The 19,903-nt window shown below is 40.1% G+C and overlaps 1 protein-coding gene across 1 annotated transcript in view; it reads left to right on the top strand.

Annotated features, from left to right (window-relative positions):
• stpg2 (sperm-tail PG-rich repeat containing 2) overlaps positions 1-19,903 on the top strand; it is a 63,620-nt gene that overhangs the window by 6,397 nt on the left and 37,320 nt on the right. The window contains exons 4-8 of the mRNA XM_031309170.2: positions 1,412-1,579; positions 6,392-6,507; positions 7,982-8,093; positions 11,698-11,805; positions 18,222-18,381. Of these exons, the coding sequence (XP_031165030.1) occupies positions 1,412-1,579; positions 6,392-6,507; positions 7,982-8,093; positions 11,698-11,805; positions 18,222-18,381 (664 nt within the window). The remainder of the gene's footprint in view (positions 1-1,411; positions 1,580-6,391; positions 6,508-7,981; positions 8,094-11,697; positions 11,806-18,221; positions 18,382-19,903) is intronic.

Raw genomic sequence — 19,903 nt, 5'->3', positions numbered from 1 at the left:
GCTCTGCCGGAGGTGTGAGTTGAAAGTCTGTCGGACAGGGGCCTCCTCCAGACGTTCCCAATTCACCCGCACTACCCGTTTGGGTTTACCAGGTCTGTCCAGAGTCTTCCCCCACCCTCTGACCCAACTCACCACCAGATGGTGATCAGTTGACAGCTCTGCCCCTCTCTTCACCCGAGTGTCCAAAACATACGGCCTCAGATCAGATGAAACGATTATAAAATCGATCATTGACCTTTGGCATAGGGTGCTCTGGTACCAAGTACACTTATGAGCATCCCTATGTTCGAACATGGTGTTCGTTATAGACAATCCATGACTAGCACAGAAGTCCAACAACAAACAACCACTCTGGTTTAGATCAGGGAGGCCGTTCCTCCCAATCACGCCTCTCCATGTGTCTCCATCATTGCCCACGTGCGCGTTGAAGTCCCCCAGCAGAACTATGGAGTCCCCCACTGGAGCCCCATACAGGACTCCATTCAAGGTCTCCAAGAAGGCCGAATACTCCGAACTCTTGTTTGGTGCATACGCACAAACAACAGTCAGAGTTTTCCCCCCCACAACCCGCAGGCGTAGGGAGGCGACCCTCTCGTCCACCGGGGTAAACTCCAACGTAGCGGCGCTCAGCCGGGGACTTGTGAGTATCCCCACACCCGCCCAGCGCCTCACACCCTGGGCAACTCTGGAGAAGAAAAGAGTCCAACCCCTATCCAGGAGTATGGTTCCAGAACCGAGACTGTGCGTAGAGGTAAGCCCCACCAGATCCAACTGGTAGCGCTCCACCTCCCGCACAAGTTCCGGCTCCTTCCCCCACAGAGAGGTGACGTTCCACGTCCCCAGAGCCAGCGTCTGCTGCCCGGGTCTGGTCCGTCGAGGCCACTCAGTAGCAGTAACAGTGGAAAAGTCAGACCTCATTCTGTCCAGAGACAGTCGGACTAAAGACAACAGTGTGTCCATTATACTTCTGTTCTTTGTAAGCCCGTGAAACTTTGCTCATCCTTTTGTGTTTGGTGTCCAGATACAACAAGGTTTTGGCAAGCACTCCTGACCAACCATGAAAGTTATGTTAGCACACACATGCACCCACACCTTCCAGCTATAGAAAGTTGGAATAGCTTTCATGCATTTTGACTGAGATGACCTTCATTGTTGGTTCACTCAGCAGATATTGTTGCCGCTCCTACACTTCTGTCTTTCCTTCTTTCTTCCTCCCTTTCCATTTTACTTGTTTGTTTCTTATCTTCTGCCTACCCACGCTCCTTCTGTCTCTGTCCCTCCCTCAGTCTCACACTTTATTGGCCCCAGGCAGTGCTCAGCTACTTTGTAAGCCAAGGCATCCTCTCCATCACAAACCCTGACCTCTCTCTCTGCTCTCCCTGGCTTTTTACTGCTTTTTCTCTCTGCGCAGAGGCTGCAGGCTAAAAGTCTCCAGCTTGTTCGTCAGTCAGATATCCCATCCATTCCTTCCCCGGGCCAGGCCCATGGTTACGAGGAGGACGCCGTGGGTGTGCTCCTCAAGCAGCCACCCGTTCCCACGGACACAACCCTGGGTCCAGCCTTCTACAATCCACTGCTGGTAAGGACACACACACACACACACACACACACACACACACACACACACATACACACACACACACATCCATCAGAGAATGTGAGGTGTTCATTTATGCACATGTGTGCTTTCATTAGTCTGTAGGAGTGTGTCTGAGTGTACTTACTCTGCCCGCAAGGCGAGGTCCATTAGTGCTAGGCAGATGTAATGCACTGCTGAACCCCCACCCCTCCCTATTCAGTTGGCCCAAAACCCATTTCCATAGCTAATGAATGGAGCTCTACTTTAAAAAAGCCACAGCGCACCAATGCTCATCCATTTTGCATGCCAACAAAGAGAGCCATTAGTAATTATTCTTCAAGCTATATTACAATATTCACTTAAAATAATGCACACGCCTGCTGGTGTGGCTCTCAATTAAGTCATTTTTCATCTGTTAATCACCAGAGGAAGTCAACAGCGTCCTTGAGTGTTGGCCGAGGTTGTGTCAACACACCGGCGCAGGCACAGAGGCGTGCTGTGATTTAGGGCTATCAGCAGTGCATCCATCCTCAGCTCTTTTTTTTCTTCTGTTGCTCTCCCTTTGAAAGTTCAACCTCCGTCTCTGTCTGTCTTCCTCCCTCTGTCTCTCCATCTGACACACTCATTTCTTTCAACTCAAACACTTCCCCCGCCCCGTGCTCCGACTGAGTTGGAGTGTGGAGAGATGGAATTAAGTTGTTGTCTGAGGACGTTACTTCAAAGTAACCGTGGCAACTTTTGAATGATAAGACATGAGACAGAAATAAAAAGAGCAAAACTTTGTTTTCTGTCTGAATGTTATTGAGAGGTGAGCGATTTTATCCGCTGACCCTAAACTTATGGTTCACGGCTGTATTGACAGAACAATTACTTTACTTACTTTATTACTTTTATTATTTTTTTTTATATATATATTTTTTTTATTTTATTACTTTTTTGCATTGACTGCTACGCAGAATTAGAGATGTACTAATATGCTGGAGCAGTGAGTAGTAATTGGCCGATATGAGTTTATCACAGATTTTGGCAGGCATATATTATGACTAAAAAGTTACTGTGCATAATAGTGCAGTAAAAAGCTCTTGTATTAGTATCACCATGAGGTATTTTGTTAGTTCAGACTGTGTAGTGATTTGTCAGATTATCATTACACAGTTGACCAGATGGTGATATGGAGCACAGGCTGTGTTACTATATACTGTAGGAGACAGAGCACCCAAATCAGTTTAGAAAGGGAAACTATAAAAAATAAACATTGCAGCAGTTTTTAACTTGCCAATCAATGAATGAGCTGCATCCATGACAGATCATACAAGTGGGAACATAGCAATGGTCCCCACACCAAAATCAGATTTATGCTTTTTTTACCAGCAGCTTTCTGCTGTGCTCAACATGTCGAGCGTACTCGTTTGATATGACGGCAACAAGCGTATAGGACTGCTGTAAATCCTTGTATTCAATGTTACAATGTCACTGTTTTGTGAGGCTGGGGTTTGCATTGATAAGGAGAGAAAAGTTAACATTTTAAGCTTTACTTGTTGATTAGAAAATATATCTGAATGATAATATGTATGCTAGAACTGAAATAATGTTGACTTTCAATTTAATATTCTAGGAGGTACAGATGGTTAACAGATTAAAGGAAAAACCTGCATAAAGTATTTTAGTCAGATGTTGGTCCAACATAAGCAGCGATATACTCATTTGCATAGATTTTGCAAATAATACATTCATTGTTTGTCTGTAAATACTCTACCCCAGAAATCAAGTATTGGTCAGTTTCTACACAAAATATGGATTTGGCTTGAAGATGTGAAATATGGGCAAGATTGTCCTCTAAATAGAACCTGAATCAGATTCAAATCCATGCTGTGTTGTGAGTAAGGACACCAACAATTTCAGCCTGTGGGATCCTGCACACACGCACACAATCGTACTGACAAAAATGATTCTCATTTAAATGAATAGATAAAGATAAATAAATAGAAAAATAAATAGCCTGGCATTCCATTGTATTAAAGCTGAATGACTATGTTAATCCCCACTAGCTGTGTTTTTATTTAGCTTTTTAAAAGCTCTCCTTGACAGAAATGGGCAATTTGTGCCTCTGAACTCAGTGCCAGCTGTGATACCACCACAGTGCTTGTATGTGTCTGCGTGCACTGCAGAACAGTTATGTTTTTCTTTTTAACTGTAAGCATTTGAACATTCTCGTTTTCTATCTCCCTTCCTCAAAACTAGATTGGTAGATCACAGGGGACAGAACCTCAGATCTCGTCCTCCAGTCACTGTTGAAGTTGAGATAAGGAGAAAGGCACCCCATGGCGTTAAAAACTTTTTGAGACTCCATGCCAATCCTCCCATAACCTGCCTCGCAGTATAGACACAGTTGAGTCAAGGGGAAGTTAGAAAAGAAAGGAAAGATTTTTTTTTTAGTAAGGGAAGCTTTTTCTTACATGTCTGTTTCATTTTAACCAATCCAATCCACCCTCACCTTCAGCATACTGGCATGGTTTGGTTCCCTGACTGAGTTGAACAAATGTCCCCTCAACAGTCACTGTTCCATTATCTTTATTGTGACTATTATTGCCACTGTTCATCACATCCCCAACCGGCACCGTCAGACACATACTGTCGCACTATGCTTGCTCTTGGGGGAATTACTAGAATTGTTTGGACTTTATAAATTATAGAGTGTGGTCTAGACCTACTCTATCTGTAAAGTGTCTCGAGATAACTCTTGTTATGATTTGATATTATAAATAAAATTGAATTGAATTGAATTGAATCAACACAATCATAAAAATGAGCGGGAAGATCATTCGACAACCCCAGACCACTGTTGTGTTTAAATGTGCCTGACCACAAACGAAGTTCCCTTACGGGAAAAATAAAGTTCTTTTGATTTGATTTTAGACACACAGGTGGTTTTTATTTTTGAGGGACAAGCAGCATACTTCTTTCAGTGTCAGGAATGTGAATTGAAGTAGATTGGGAGAATTGGGAATTTGGTTATCTCATCATTAGGTCATCATTTGTCCAACAATTTGGGTAATGACCAAATACCTGCAAAACTAATGGGAGCTGTATTTGGTGTTTATTGCTAATTAGCAAATGGTAGCATGCTAGCACACTAAACTAAGACGGTAAGTGTAGTAAACATTATACCTGAAAAACATCATCATGTTAGCATTGTCATTGTGAACATGTTAGCATGCTGACTTAAGCATTTAGCTCAAAGCACCAATGTATTTAAGTACACCCTCACAGAGTCACTAGCATGGCTGTAGACCCTTAGTCTTGTTGATGAATATCTTGTCTCTTTCTAAGAACGATTAGTACAGAAATTCCAAACCCATTAGTTGTCTTTATTTCTCTTATTTTGCAGCACCCTTGCAATATGTTTGAGAAAATCTCACACATAGTACCTCTGCAATGTGTTTGGTGACACCTGACCAGCTTATTTCCAGACATAGCCTCTCTCAGTGCTCTCAGGATGGCACTGAGGGTCTCCCCAAGATCTCTGACATACTCTGTCATTTGGCTGAACTTCGCATTTCATTCAACCCAAACATGACCCCCTGGCTAGAAGAGAAACCTCCTTATCCTCCTGTTATCTCATTCTCTCTCTCCTACCATCTTATTCTTACTCTCTGGCTATGGTAAGCCATGTTAACATTTAATAGTTAGACTGGATATTTTTTGCAGATATCCATAATTCAACTCTTCCTAGTCAAAAAGAACAATTCAGATATCCACAATGACATTCTTCTTGTCATTTCAGATATCCACAACGTCATTCTTCCTAGTACAAATGACGTTACGTTTCCCATTCATGTGTATGGGGTTTTCAGTTTCAGATATCCACAACGTCATTCTTCCTATCCAGAATGAACATTCCAGATATCTGCAATAGAATTATTACTAGGAATAACTCCCATTTTAGATATTTACAATACAATTGTTACTAGTCAAAACTAAAGTGAGCCATTTTGGCATTCATTATTATCTTTTTGCTTAATCTGTTCGGTGACGTGTTTATTACAGGTCACGGACAGACACAAGTCAAACACTGCGTCAGTTACTATTTCAGATATATAAAATTACATTCTGGATGGGAAGCATTACTATTATAGATATCCACAATTGTAATTTTCCTAGTAAAATTGCAGTTGTACATATCCGTAATGACATTTTTACTAGTCAGAATGTATTTTGGATAGTCAAAATTACAATATGGATATCTGGAATGTTTGTTTCATTTTGGATATCTGACATTAGAGTTTTGACTAGTAACAATTGTATTGTAGATATCTAAAATGGGAGTTATTCCTAGTAATAATTCTATTGCAGATATCTGGAATGTTCATTCTAGATAGGAAGAATGTCATTGTGGATATCTGCATTGTTCTTTTTGACTAGAAAGAGTTCAATTATGGATATCTGCAATACATATCCAGTCTAGCTATTAAATGTTTAAACAGCCAATTAAAATTTCAAAACGATTTTTTAGAAAGGCTATCTTTTATTCAGTTTTGACCAGTACAATCAAAGTATCTTAAAATACAATTTCTACTCGTAAAAATGTTATTGTGGAGTTCTTTAATTACCATTCTAACTAGTGAGAATACAATTTTATCCAGTAGAAATGCTATTATGGATATCTAAAATGTAATTACAGATGGGAATGTGGTTTTACTAAATGTTAAAACTGCTTGCCATATCTGGCCAATCCTTTCTTTCATCCAATCCTCACCTCCTCTCTCTTGGTGTCTGTCCGTTCTCTCTCTCTTACTCGTTCTCTTCCTGTAGTCCGAGAAAAGTTCTGCACAGAAGTATAAAGGAGTCCACTTTGGCAAGATGACAGGGAAAAGAGGTCAGGTGACGGTGGAGGAGGGACCGGGTCCAGGACAATATTACCCTGAGATGTAAGTATTACATGTCATGGTACAGTATTAAAAGAGTATTTAGCATCAGTGGCATACTTTTACTTTTACTCTTAATCTCTTATTTTAGAGAATGTGTGACATACACCTACATCACCAAAACAAAAGCCGCTTTCCGACCAAGTAGTTACAGGAACGTAGTTATAGGAAAAGTCCACTTCTAAAGAGATCTACTAACTACTCTCCCCCAAAACCGTTTTTTCCAATTGCATTCGCACTGGCGATAGTGGCCATAGGGACTGGTAGGAGGGGTAAGGGAGTGATGCAAGCACGGCAACGGTCTTTATAGCGTTAAAATCAGAAAACAAATACACCAAAAAAAGTACGAACTAAATAATAAATCTAATATATATAGCATATTTGTCATAATTTAAACAAGTCTCCCGAAGAGAAACGTATCTCTCTCTCCCCCGCCTCTGCCTGCTGCGCTGTGTGTGTGTGTGTGTGTGTGTGTGTGTGTGTGTGTGTGTGTGTGTGTGTGTGTGTGTGACGGCCGGCCAGCCGCAGGACACGCTTGTGTAGTTTAACTCCGAAAAGACAGTTAACCACAGGTTCCCGTTAATCTTATGATGGACATGTGTTGTGATATTTAAACAAACGAACCGTCAACGGCGAAATAAAAGCCTCTTATTTAAGAGACCGGTCTGAGAGACCTCCAGCTTACCTCGGGGTCTCTGAGCTGTCATGGGAGAGTCATGGCCGAGCGACAAGCTAGCGGCCGGGGCAGGCGCCTGCTGGCTGTCGCCTCATTTCATGGAGCTTCTCAACTCCGAAAACTTTGAAGCAAATTGTCAATTCGGCATCAATTTTTCGCAAGACTGCCCGATCATGGATAGAGAGCCAAAAGGTTAGATTAGTTCACTGCTCTTGAGCTCGTACGGAGATGTGTGTTGAACAGAGAAACTGTTCCACCAAAGGGAAATATTGCTTTGATCCTACAGCCAGGGAATTATGTTTGACATTTCTCACATAATGTTTCTATTGATGGCCACCGAGGATGGGTCTTACTAAGCACTTCTGCATTGGTGGGCACACCCAGCTCAGCTATGCATAAAGCAATTGACTAAGTAATAGAAGAGAGAGTGTACATGTGAGCAATCACACTGTACACACATAAGTGTAGGCAGAGGTTTACACACTCAATGTCTGTGATTTGCATGTGATTATTGGAATCATTTAAAAATGATTAAAAAAAATGTATTTCCTCCTGTCTTATTTCTTTTCTCCCCTTCACTCCTCCTTCTCTAGTTATTAATTATCTCTCCCATCCTACTTTGCTTTGTCTATCTCTTCCTATTTACTTTTCCATTACACACCTCTCTTCCCATGTCATTCAATATATTGTATCTCCCCATTTCTCCTACACAGAACACTTCTCCCTCTCTTTATTTCTTATCTCTTCTATTTGTTTGTCTGTGTCTTCTATTCTCATTGTCTTGGTCTCTGTCTGTCTCAGAAACCTAGAAATGCACTATGAGAATGTGAACCTTCAAAAGGAGCAGAAAGGCAGAGCTGAGCTTATCATCCCTCGCTACCACGAGCTGGTACCCAAGCAAGAGGAAAAGAAGGCGAGTATGTATTTGTGTCCATGTGGTGCTATAATTGCTAAGATTAGATGAATGAGAAGAGTAAGAGATAAAAGCTTTAAAGGACTGGGATCAACATTAAGCTCTGCCCCTGTGGAGGACACAGTCCTTTAAAAGTGAGCCTATGTAACTTACTGAACAATGGCCACTGCGACCACAAGTGATAATTAAAGCAGCATTATTGGATTTTTCAGGCACTTGTGGGCAGTGCAACAAGCTGTAAGCACAACATTGACATATTATCACCTGATTAAAGTTGATATGGTGAACGTGTTAGCAAAGGGTTGCTTTTTTTAAACAGCAACACAAGCATTCACTTGGAGTCAGGTTTCTAGTCACCTGATGAATGTAAGTCCAATATTCACTTTGCTTATTGCTCTGTGTTGCATAGTAATACTGTAGCTTGTGTGCAATATTTGCTTCCATGCCCCCGTAGTTACTGAAACCTCTAACCCTAAGGTTTGAACAAATTATGTCTATTTTAGCATATTATATATAGTAGTTGAAATCACAGTAAACACCCATAGTTAAATTCTGATGCTTTGACAGGTTTCAGGAGTATTTTAATGCTTAAGAAGACATTTATCTTTGGCAGTTAAACAGCTTGTCCTCCTTCACTGCACTTTGATTTAGATAAATTCTTAACACAATAGGATTTGAAAACTGCAGATTGAGAATGAGTCATGATAGAGCACGGTGATTTACAGTGAGAACTGAGTCAAGGTAAGTACTTTGGATTTATTCTTGATTTATTCAAGTACAGTCGATTAAAGAGGAAATGATTCCTAGCTCACCCAGTAGAGTGTGCGCCCCATGTGGGCTGAGTCTTTGGCAGCGGCCCGGGTTTGAATCCGACCCGCAGCCCTTTGCTGCATTTCGTCCCCCTGATCTTTGTCCCCTTTCCTGTCTAAGCTAACCTGTCAATTAAAGGCCATACAAGCCCAAACAAAATCTTAAAAACAAGAGGAAATGATTCAACCCCTCCTCCCTCTCCCTCTTTATAATTCATCAGTTGATATGTTCACCCATAGAGGGCAGTAGAACATAACATTTGATCACAGACTGGCAACCACACACACATGCAAACACACACTAACTTCCAACCACACACACATGCAAACACACACTGACTTCCAACCACACACACACAAATACACACTGATACATTGGAGCCTGTTGAGTGGAGGGAAGTTACTCACCTGCATATGAACTTAAGTGTGCCGACAGAGTTATGCTTTGTGATGCCTTATTTCTACTGTCGGTGGGGTAGAGTGGGTAAGGCAGAGTCCAAAAAATGTGGGACTGGATTTGTGGAGAGAGAGGTGACTGTATCCTTTCTGTTAAGGACTCGCACCTACGTCTTTCTCTCTTCTTGTCCTCTCTCCTTGAACAATTTGCTCTGCTGCCTCTCAACTCTTTTACGTTTTAGTTTATGTAATCATGCATAGTTCATTATACACGACATTTTATTGCATTTGTTCTACCTCTGTTTGAATATATATGTCTATTAATATTACTAAAAATGTGTTCTAAAATACTATAAATTATCCTGTGACTTTGAATCAACAACTTTGCCTTCTGTGTAAGCTTTATGTGTGCACCATGCTGAATTTGGACCCCCTACCGTGATGGCTGCACCTCCATCCGTCATCATTAGTATCTGACACCTCAACTCACACGTACTCCCACACACACATACACTGACCAGATGGGTCATTACCCACAGTGGGGAGAATCAGGACAAACACCTTTACTTCCTAGAGATCAGCAGACCGTCTGCCTCTTATGGCTTGGGGCTGCTGGTGTCCCATAGAGTTTAAGAGTCTGTGTGTAGGATTTCCCCATTAAATAGGCATTCTGACATGGCAAGGGCAACGACTGAGCACACCACTTTAACAAACCATTATCGTGTGTATCCCTGCAAACAAAAGCAAAACAGATGGAGTTATACCAATGCAATGCCTGATATTACTGTGTAAATATAAAGTTCACTGTCAGTTCATCTTAAAAAATGTTGTGAATTCCATGTTAACGTTATAATGGATGATGATGTTATGTTGGCAGCACTTGTTATTTTTAGAAACTGGAAAGCAGTATTTCTCCCATGGGAAGAAAATAAATAAATATATAACAACACTGCATCTGGTATTATCTACCTTTAGACTGAGCAAACAACTGAGACAGACTGTATACGTTCAGTTAAATGTATTATAATGATATTGTATTTGGATGGGCTTAAATAAGGGTCCTTACATTTTCTTATTTTTTTCAAATTCATCATCTTGCAAGGTCAAAATTGTATTGAACCTTATCCTAATTTGAGCCCGTATATTGGTGCCTTGCAGTGAAGGAGTGCATGGAGATTTACTCATTTATCCTCATGGCTGATGAAAATAAAAAAAATAGCAAACCTGTTGAGGAATTTCTTTCTGCTTCCAAGAGTTGTGTTAAGAGGAGAGTCCCAATCATTTTCTAGTCAAGGGCCACAGAGTAAAACTAACACATGATTTTATTACAGTAATGGCAGAGACAAGGTGTACCGAGCGTGTCACAAAGAAATACTTACAGAAACGTAAATGTCTTTGACTCCGAGCAGGTCTGGCACAGAGCTGAAAATGATCGAAACAAGTTACAGAGAGCAATACTACGTCTTTATTCCAAAAAACTATACGTTTCACCTTAAGAAAAACATTCCCAGTGGCAGCTTTACTGTACATTAGCATACTGTATGTCTGTATGTGACATTTCAGATTCTGAGGACAAGAAACTTGTTTCTGGCAAGCAGACATTGTAGTCAATGTTCATGAATAAAGATTGAGCTGTCCTAAGGCATGGGGAAGACATATTGTGCCGATATTCTCCACTGTTCCCTCTCAAGATTCAGGTGTAACTGTTTACAATCTCCACAGAAATCCATGCTGTTTTCCTGCCGACCTTGTTAACCTACCTCTGGCTCAGCAACCTTTGGGTTTACTACAAATACAAAAACCTCCTGGCTCTGCACTAGAGAATGTGTGTGTGTGTGTGTGTGTGTGTGTGTGTGTGTGTGTGTGTGTGTGTGTGTGTGTGTGTGTGTGTGTGTGTGTGTGTGTGAGCGTGTGAGCGTGTGTGAGCGTGTCCTTACCTCTCACTGACTGTCCGCATCTCTGAGTGTGAGGTCTGGTGTAATTACTGCACTGAAATCTTGCAGTAGTCTTGATGTTGGCAGATAACATGATGTTTCCTATGACTATGATAAGAGCAAACATGCACACATGTTTAGTTCCTCTTCCAGTCTCTTTTATAAACTGCACTTTTCCCTGTGAGTTTTCACAAGTTGCTCACTCATCTGGCATTGCTTAATTTTTCTCTGCTGTGTCTTTCATTTAAGTAATCTTCATCTTTACCTTCTCTGTGTGCCCTTCATTTACCTCAGAAACAGAGAGATTTCCTTTTCCTTTTTCACTCAGTGTCTCTTTCACTTCCTCATGCTCTCTCCTTATCTTCAAATTGCCACAGCTACATCAAAAATGATATTACCGAAGCACTTGACTACAAATATCACCTTGTACTTACTGTACATTCCTTGCTTTCTGCTTCTCATCAGGGAGTTCCTGGACCAGGCCACTACCACATCAGAAGTCAATTCGAGAAGCCTGTGAAGTCCAGTGGTAACTTGCCGAAGGTCACCTGTCCCTTCCTCTCTCAGGCTGAGGTACAATGCAAATAGAACTAGATATGGCTCACAGTGAAGCCATTAGGTGCTCTTTGTGTCGGCCTGTGCATGCATTTTCAGGTGAATCGGGTTGTACTGTATAGAGCAGGTTCTTTCTCAAGCAACTTTAGCACTGCTTTTGTCCACAAGGGTCTATTTATTTTTTGGTGTTTTTGCTTTCAGCTTCCTATTGCGTTGATTTAATGTTTGCATGCATCCAGCAGTATATGACTGCAAAACTACAGTCATTTCTTTCCAGGAAGTATGAGACCAGTTACTTTTGTCTGTAAGTTGTAGTTAAATTAAATCATCTATAAACAAAGATAACCTTGTGTAAATATTAGCATTTAATTATAGTTAAGTTGTGTGGACACTTACCCTAAGACATCACTGTACGTTTTTAACCTTGTACGTTTTGTTAACTTACGCTACACATTTTAATTGGCCTTTCTGCATGACATGCTCACGCATGCTCACACTGAACGTAAGCACAGAACCACCGGTTGATTTTGTCCATTGACAAGGGGGACAATTCAGAGTTTAAAACGGGCTTAATCCGTACCGTGTCTGCCCGGCTTAAATTCTCATTAAAAAAAATTGAAAAGTAAACCCCTTATACCGGAGCTTATGTGGCTATTGTGGTTACTTGACAAATGAAAATCCAATATCCACTCTCCTTTTAGTTTTGTTTTGGTTTCCAAAATGAAAATCTGGCTTTTTAGTTTCTAAATGCTCCACTATGTTTATTAGTCGCTAATTTTGCTTGTCTGCCCTTTGGTGCTTAATACTTATACTGTCTGTAACAAGTAGCTTTGTAACCTCATGAAGCTACATATAGCTACCCATAACACTAATTCAACATCTTTAGCTTTTAGCATTTGCTGTAATAATACAGATCAGGCTTCATTCTGGGATGGAGTAATCATGCACCAATATTGATTTAACTGGCTAAGATAAACAAATGTAGATCCATAGATTTAGTTGTATTGCTCAACATAATGCACTATACACAGAGAAAATAATCACACCATATTGAAAAGAAATAATCTATGGGAGGCAAATATATTCAAATTACAATTTCTCAAAAGAAGACTTGATTTTAATATGGAATATTTAAGATTAAGTTACAGTTCCAAGACATTGAGCTAGGCTTTGCTTGTTTAATTGATGTGCTGGGAGTGGAGGGTTTCTTCAGATGAGGGTGAGGATGAGTTTATTAAGAGGCTCAGAGGAGCAGAGATGAAGGATGTGAAAATGTGTAGTTTTGCGTCTCAGGAATAGCTGAACTCCTCTGTGGCACTGCTCCATTACCTCACAGATTCACTCCTGTGAAACTCTCCTACTGATGTTTTAATTATCACTCTGACGCACACGCAGTGTGACGGTGTAGGCTCACAATTCAGACATACACGTGCAAATTTCATTTGCAGACATAGACACAACGGACACGTTTGCAAGTACTACTGACAGGCATGCAAATTACAGTTTTTTACAATCACTTTGCTACTAATTTCAGAACCTTGACGTCATTTTTCAAAACTCTAGACACAAAACTCAAAACGATCATCACTTGTAACACAGGCTGTCCGATGTTCAAACATTGCATTGTGCATTCATATCTTTAAATAAATCTCTCACTTGCACAATCATTGGTTCAAAAAACAAATTTATTGTGAAATACCATTGAAACGTTACTTTAGATCACCCACACACAAGCTACCCATAGTTTCACTGGGTCATCATTCGTACAATCATTAAATATTGTAGTACAAAATAGGTGATACATGTTTCATTATGGTACTAGATGTAAATACATCCCTGTAAAAGTACTGCAGTAGTAGAGAGAATACTACAGACACAGTGGAATCATTGAACAAAACCTGAAATGTATTGATGAAAAACAATACAGTACGATCACAACATAGGTTTATTTGAATCAAAGCAAAAATAATTAGCTACAAAATAGAAAAGAAAAGACAGTACTGTAAAACATCAAATGCAGTGTTCCTCAACTTGCTTGTACTGTAAAAAGCAAAACAAAGAAGTGATTACTGTACTTCTACATATTCATCAACTCCGTCTTGTGGATTTGGCCGCAGGTTCTCATCTACATTGCAATTAGCCAAACATCTTGGAAAAAACCTTCGGGCATGGCGAACAATGTGGTACGAGTATATATGTATATGTATATATACAGTATATCTATAAAGTATATATCTCAATCATCAGTAACAAGTTGGCAGAATTGGACAAGCAATTCCAAGGGCCTGCATGCATACAGTGCAGTACTGTCAATACTGTAAATAGTCTCAAAGGTGGTACATGGGACCATAGAAACAGTGTCTGATAAACAGTAGTACATTACAGTAAAGAATGATGATGAAATATAATATCCAAAGATAATGTAGTCTAATTGGTTCATGCTCCACACTAATTGGTGACAATGAATCTCGTTATCTTGAAACTTTCATGATCTAAACATGGAATATTGTTTGTCTATTTCCATACAACTATGCATTAGCGAGTAATGCAACAGTTACTTATCATTTTGAGTAGTTGTATTGATTGATAGATCATTGTAATGAAATTAATAGACAATCATCTGAAATGTAATGTGTGAATTGCCTTTTGAAATAGTAGTAGTAGTACTTTGATGTAAGTTGTGTAATATTGAACAGGTGATCTTTGATAAATGAACAAATGATCTTTGGTTTATGTGTATTGTATCCAAGCAATTGAAAAAAGTGTTAGAGTTTTGGAAAATGTGTATTTTGATCATTGGTTGTGAGTTTTGTGAAGAGTTTTGAAAAATGACGTCAAGGTTCTGAAATTAGTGGCAAAGTGATTGTAAAAAACTGTAACACACCTATATGTTTCATGTAAACACTTACACGTCTACATACGAGCACACAAGCATGCACGCACGCACACACACATACAAGACTGAAACATCATCAACAACTGATGCAAGATTCTTGGGTTCATTTGATCTGTGTGTGTGTGTGTGTGTGTGTGTGTGTGTGTGTGTCATAGTTTCCTCTGACCTAATTTCCATAGCCACATGCTGTGTTCGTGCGTCGACCCTGTGAAGTCGTCACTGACACCCACCGAGGAAATCTGTGAGTGTGTGTGCACATGTCACATGTCATCTCACATGCAGAACTAAGAGCGACAGTTTTCTTAGATCTTCGTCTCCCTGTGAGTCCGGCTCCATCTGACACTGTTACCTTGTGGATGGATGGAGAGGAAACGAGGGAAGGAGGGGATGAAGGGAGGGAGGGGAAGATAAGAGGAACAGCTGGCATCTTCCAGCTCTCGCCTCTTACTCCACCCTTTGACTTCCCAATTTCCTAATATCAGACAAACACTTTTTTGAACACATGCTTTTTTCTCGACTCTCCTTGCCCTTGCTCCCCCACTCATTTCCCTTTTGTTCCCTTAAACTAAAAGCTTTTTTTTTTAATTTGCTGTGAATGGTAATTTTTATTTTTATATATTTATAAGTGACAACACTGATTACTCATTGTTGTGAATGAATGAAATCTAAGCCCATTCAGCCTTAAAACAATTCAAAATCATGAGACACTGAAACAGCAAATTGATTATTATATATTATATTATACATAAGATCCAAAATGATGCAATTGAAGGAATCCCTCATTGTTACAAAGCGTATAGAACCTAAGGTGTGTTTCTTTTTCTGTGTGTTTCATTCTTAACCCCCTGGTATGCATCTTTGCCTTTTTTGTGCAGCCCAGGGTGGATTTGTGTCTTTGCATTATCTTTATATGATGTTGTACTGCCTTTAAAATTCTCTTTATGCTCAGCCTAAACTCATCTTAACCATGAAAGTGTGGTTTTGTTTGGTGCCAGAGGGGCATGTGGGCACTTGCACTACCTCTGTTGTTCCATCCCTCTGTGGCGTCATTAGCCCCCATTTACAGATGTTACGTTTTGTCGCTGAGGTACCCACAGAGGCACCTTGCATGGACAACACGTTGGCTTTCAGCATGATTATAAGTATTCCTTTGGCATTTCCTATCATACTGTATGTGAAATGCTAACAAAGAGCAGTCACTAAGTTCGAGAGAGAAAAAAAATTGCCCAGGAATAAAACGTTATCAAAGCCAGTAGGGCAGCGTTGTGGATTGACAGATGGCCACGACCCCATCTCTACAACCCACTTTGAATGAACACAGTTTGTTTTGGCCTTGAAACAGCATGTCTTGTAACTCCCTCTCCTTTTCTTTCTTCTCTTCAAATACTCACTTCATTTCTAACCCAAACACTTCATTTTCTTCTCCTCTTTCCCTTTCCTCCCCAGCTGCACCTCTTTACTTGTTCTTCTTTTGCTTTCATTTCTCTTTTTCGACTAAAAGCTCAATAATTCAACTGTGCAATCCTAACACCATTTTCATTACCCCACAACTCATTTTCCATAGGCTGCATCTGGTTTAAATGGAAAGTGCAAATCAATGATTGGCATGTTTCCAAAAAATGGGTTAAATTTAAGATCATTCCTATAGTTTGAATCGCATCTGAACTGACTCAAAGTATGTGTGTGTGTGTGTGTGTGTGTGTGTGTGTGTGTGTTTGTGGGGAGGGGTGATGCTGGTATTTGAAGTCATCAAGGTCTTTTTATTCCTCTATTGCTTTTGATAAAAACCAGCTGACTGGTTCAGTTGCGAGAGGCTGAAGAGAAATTTGGAGTTACATTGAAACATAGTTCACCTTCAGTAATTTTGACTGAAAAGGCAACTTATCTGCTTCGGCTTGCCTGTGTTATAATAGGTAATCAGATGAACACATTTATACCTGGGACGTGATGCTGGCAAGGAGTTGCAGCGCTGAATCAGCTCTGATATCAGCAAAACAGTCTAGGAACATTACATACCTGATTGTGTGCATCATTGTTTTTGAGTTGGATATGCTGTTTACCCCCATCTCATTTTTTCTCTCCTCATCTTATCACTTTGTTCTGACTGTATTCATTTGACTCTCTTTTCTTTTCTCTCATGCATGTAGTATGGCTCTATGGATGGCAATGTCAAGCTGTCTGTCTGTCAGTCCACCTTTTTGATCCAGACTGGAATATCAAAGAATTATGAACCCAGGCTTTTCAAAACATAGTATCAGGTGTGTGTAGCCAAAATCAACAGTCCAATACATGTCATCTTTTGCACATGCAATAAATTGATTATTTTTGTATCTTACAAGCCTCAAAGTGAATCAAGCTGATCTGAGAGCAATAGTGAGCAATAATCCTTCAGTACTTAGGCTACATAGCAAAAACATTTTGTTAAACATAAATTAAATGTTAATGTAAAATCCATTACAAAAGCAAAAATATTAATATATTTTCCTTGGAGTATAACACTACTTTTATCAAGTTAAAATCTTTGTCAATCCACTGTGCCGTGAGGCTAAACCTACTCACACGAGCCAGTAGCTCATGAATATGTGTGGCCACGACGTTGTAGATTTCAGGGAGACAGAAGTTAGCAAAATGACAACGACTGGGCTGCGTGTTGGCCTGGTCATCTAATGCGATGAACTCCATCACCTTGTTAGTAATACCTTTAGCTCTGGTGCTGTCTGTGGGGAATTTTCTCCCTTTCTTAAATGCTGTGGTTATCATTGAATGAGTCTTGCTGGTGGCAGTTTATGTCACTGCTCTTTCTCCGACAGGGTGTAATACTCCAACACGGCCGACATTTACTTTTAATGTAAACAAACCACACGTGCACACGGCCCCCTTTGACCTCTTATCATACGTCATGCCAGCGTTGTGTCCAGTCAGTGGCTTTTTCTCTGAATCAGCAGCAGCATATGTGCGAACTGTGTTGTCTGAGTCCGACTGCAAAAAAAACAACATATAAACATCGGCCACTGCCATCGGTGAATGCCATCTTAATTGCCGAACAGCCGATGGCAGTCAACAAGGCGAATATTGGCTGATACCAATGTTCAGCCAATAAATCGGTGCATCCCTACTAAGGATACACACTTAAAAACATGTCCCCTTCCATCCTTCCCCCAATTTTGCTTTCTGGTGTGTAATGAGCAGTAAAACGCCACAAGGCTGATAGTGTGATTATAGATTAGTCTTGTCTACATGTGGGCTGTAGGCAGCTAGGCTGTATTTGGTCAGGTTCTGTCTCTGCTTGGTATCAATAACTGAGATGTTGATTCTTTGTTCCTGTGGATAAAGCATATTTTCACAACTGGATTTGTTTTTGTGTTCCAGATGGTCACTCGTTAGAGAAAATAAATGGAATATTTATCATTTTAAAACAGTGCTGATGTTAGTTTTATCAATAGAAAGTGCTGTTCATCATTACATTGTACAATTTCAGTCTTTCAGTGTCTTATTCTAACCTTTCTCTCTCTTATTCCCTTTTATCTCCCTCCGTTAGAGGTTTAGCCCTGCGAAAGAAGTGTCGCCCCCTGTTGGTGTATATAATGACCCACGGTGTGCCCTGGAGCTGCTGAAGAGGACCACGGGAATGAAGAAAAGCCCATTTGGCATCACTGCAGTGCGCTTCACTCGTAACCACAAAAAATGCTCCACACCAGGTCAGTATGTGTGTGTGTGCCCATCTATGCTGTGTTTAATTTGGATGTTTTTCAAAGTGATATTCCTTTTTGATATATGTAGATATATTTTACAAATGCAATCCAGTTTTCTCTTTTACAGGGATCTATCATTGTTTTGTTTGTGATAAAATATGGCATTGCTTTGCACAGATTTCTTATACATAAATAGATTTCTTAACATGGATCTAGCCCTAAGAGGTAACCTGTGTCACCTTATGTCTGAGGACGGTATTTCTTGCGGTTTTAAATTATGAATCCCGTTCTTTTTTTCTAACCCACGTTCTTTAAAAGTTCCGATTTTAACTTGGCATGGCCATTATATTCAATCTAACGAGTCATTAAGTGTGCTACTTTAACATTTTAAAATGAATGGAAAGCGACCTGACTTCTGCTGTGGTGAGAGAGAGAGAGAGAGAGAGAGAGAGAGAGAGAGAGAGAGAGAGAGAGAGAGAGAGAGAGAGAGAGAGAGAGAGAGAGAGAGAGAGAGAGAGAGAGAGAGAGAGAGAGAGAGAGAGAGAGAGAGAGAGAGATTATTGTCCCAATAGTGAACCATTTTATAGGTGTAGCATTTGAAATTACAGCGTGGAAGTCTAAAATAGGTTTGAAATCATACGTTTTTTAAATTTATACAGCCATTTATAAAAAAAACTTTAGACCTGTTTTTGTGTTCTCTCCTCAAACATCTGTTAAGTATGACTGAATTTGAAGGCAGTTCATGATTTAACTGGAAAGATTACATTTTAGTGTGGTGTGAAAGTGCAGGTCTGAAGGAGCTTTTTGACGTATAGATTGTGGAGCAGGTGAGTCTACACTTGATGTTTTTTGGCTGATTTTAAGGGCCTTCCTTGTTATCTCATTAGACATTGTACAGGAGGTGTACTTGCATTTTCTTGCTTGTTGTTTTAATAATTGGTTCTTCAATTTCTTACTGTTGTAGAATTTTTTTAACTGTTATTTTATATTTAAATCCAATGAAAAAATGTCACGGCTAGTGCGAAGGCAGGCAAGGTTGGGACCCAAATGCAGTTTAAAGAGCTTTATTCAAAGAAAAGCAAAACTTACTTGGAGCAATACATAAACGTAAAGGAAATCCACGACAGGGAATGCAGAAACAAAACAGAACGCACAGCAAACAAGACGAGACGATCCGACCAGAGACAAGGGAAAACAGAGAGGCTAAATACACAAGGTAATGAGGGAACGAGAGGCAGGTGACACAACAGGTGGAACAAATCAAAAAAGGCGGGAAACAAACAAAGACAGGAAGAAAGCTAGACAAGACAAGGGAGACAACACAGACTACAAAATAAAACAGGAAACGGAACATAACAGAAAGCAATCATGACAAAAAAATCCAATCCAGTCTGCTTTTTTTGCCAGCAAAACACAAGTGTTTCACATTTGCATTGCCTTTCATATAGTTGCATTTCTGTGTTTACCTGTGTATTTGTATCATTATGTTTATGAATTCTGATTTGCTTGGGGCTCTAAATTGCTTGTG

Source organism: Sander lucioperca, chromosome 2 (genome assembly GCF_008315115.2).
Source record: "Sander lucioperca isolate FBNREF2018 chromosome 2, SLUC_FBN_1.2, whole genome shotgun sequence".
NCBI lineage: Eukaryota > Metazoa > Chordata > Actinopteri > Perciformes > Percidae > Sander > Sander lucioperca.
The sequence above is the reverse complement of the archived record's forward strand: the minus strand, read 5'-3'. Positions and strand labels throughout refer to the sequence as shown.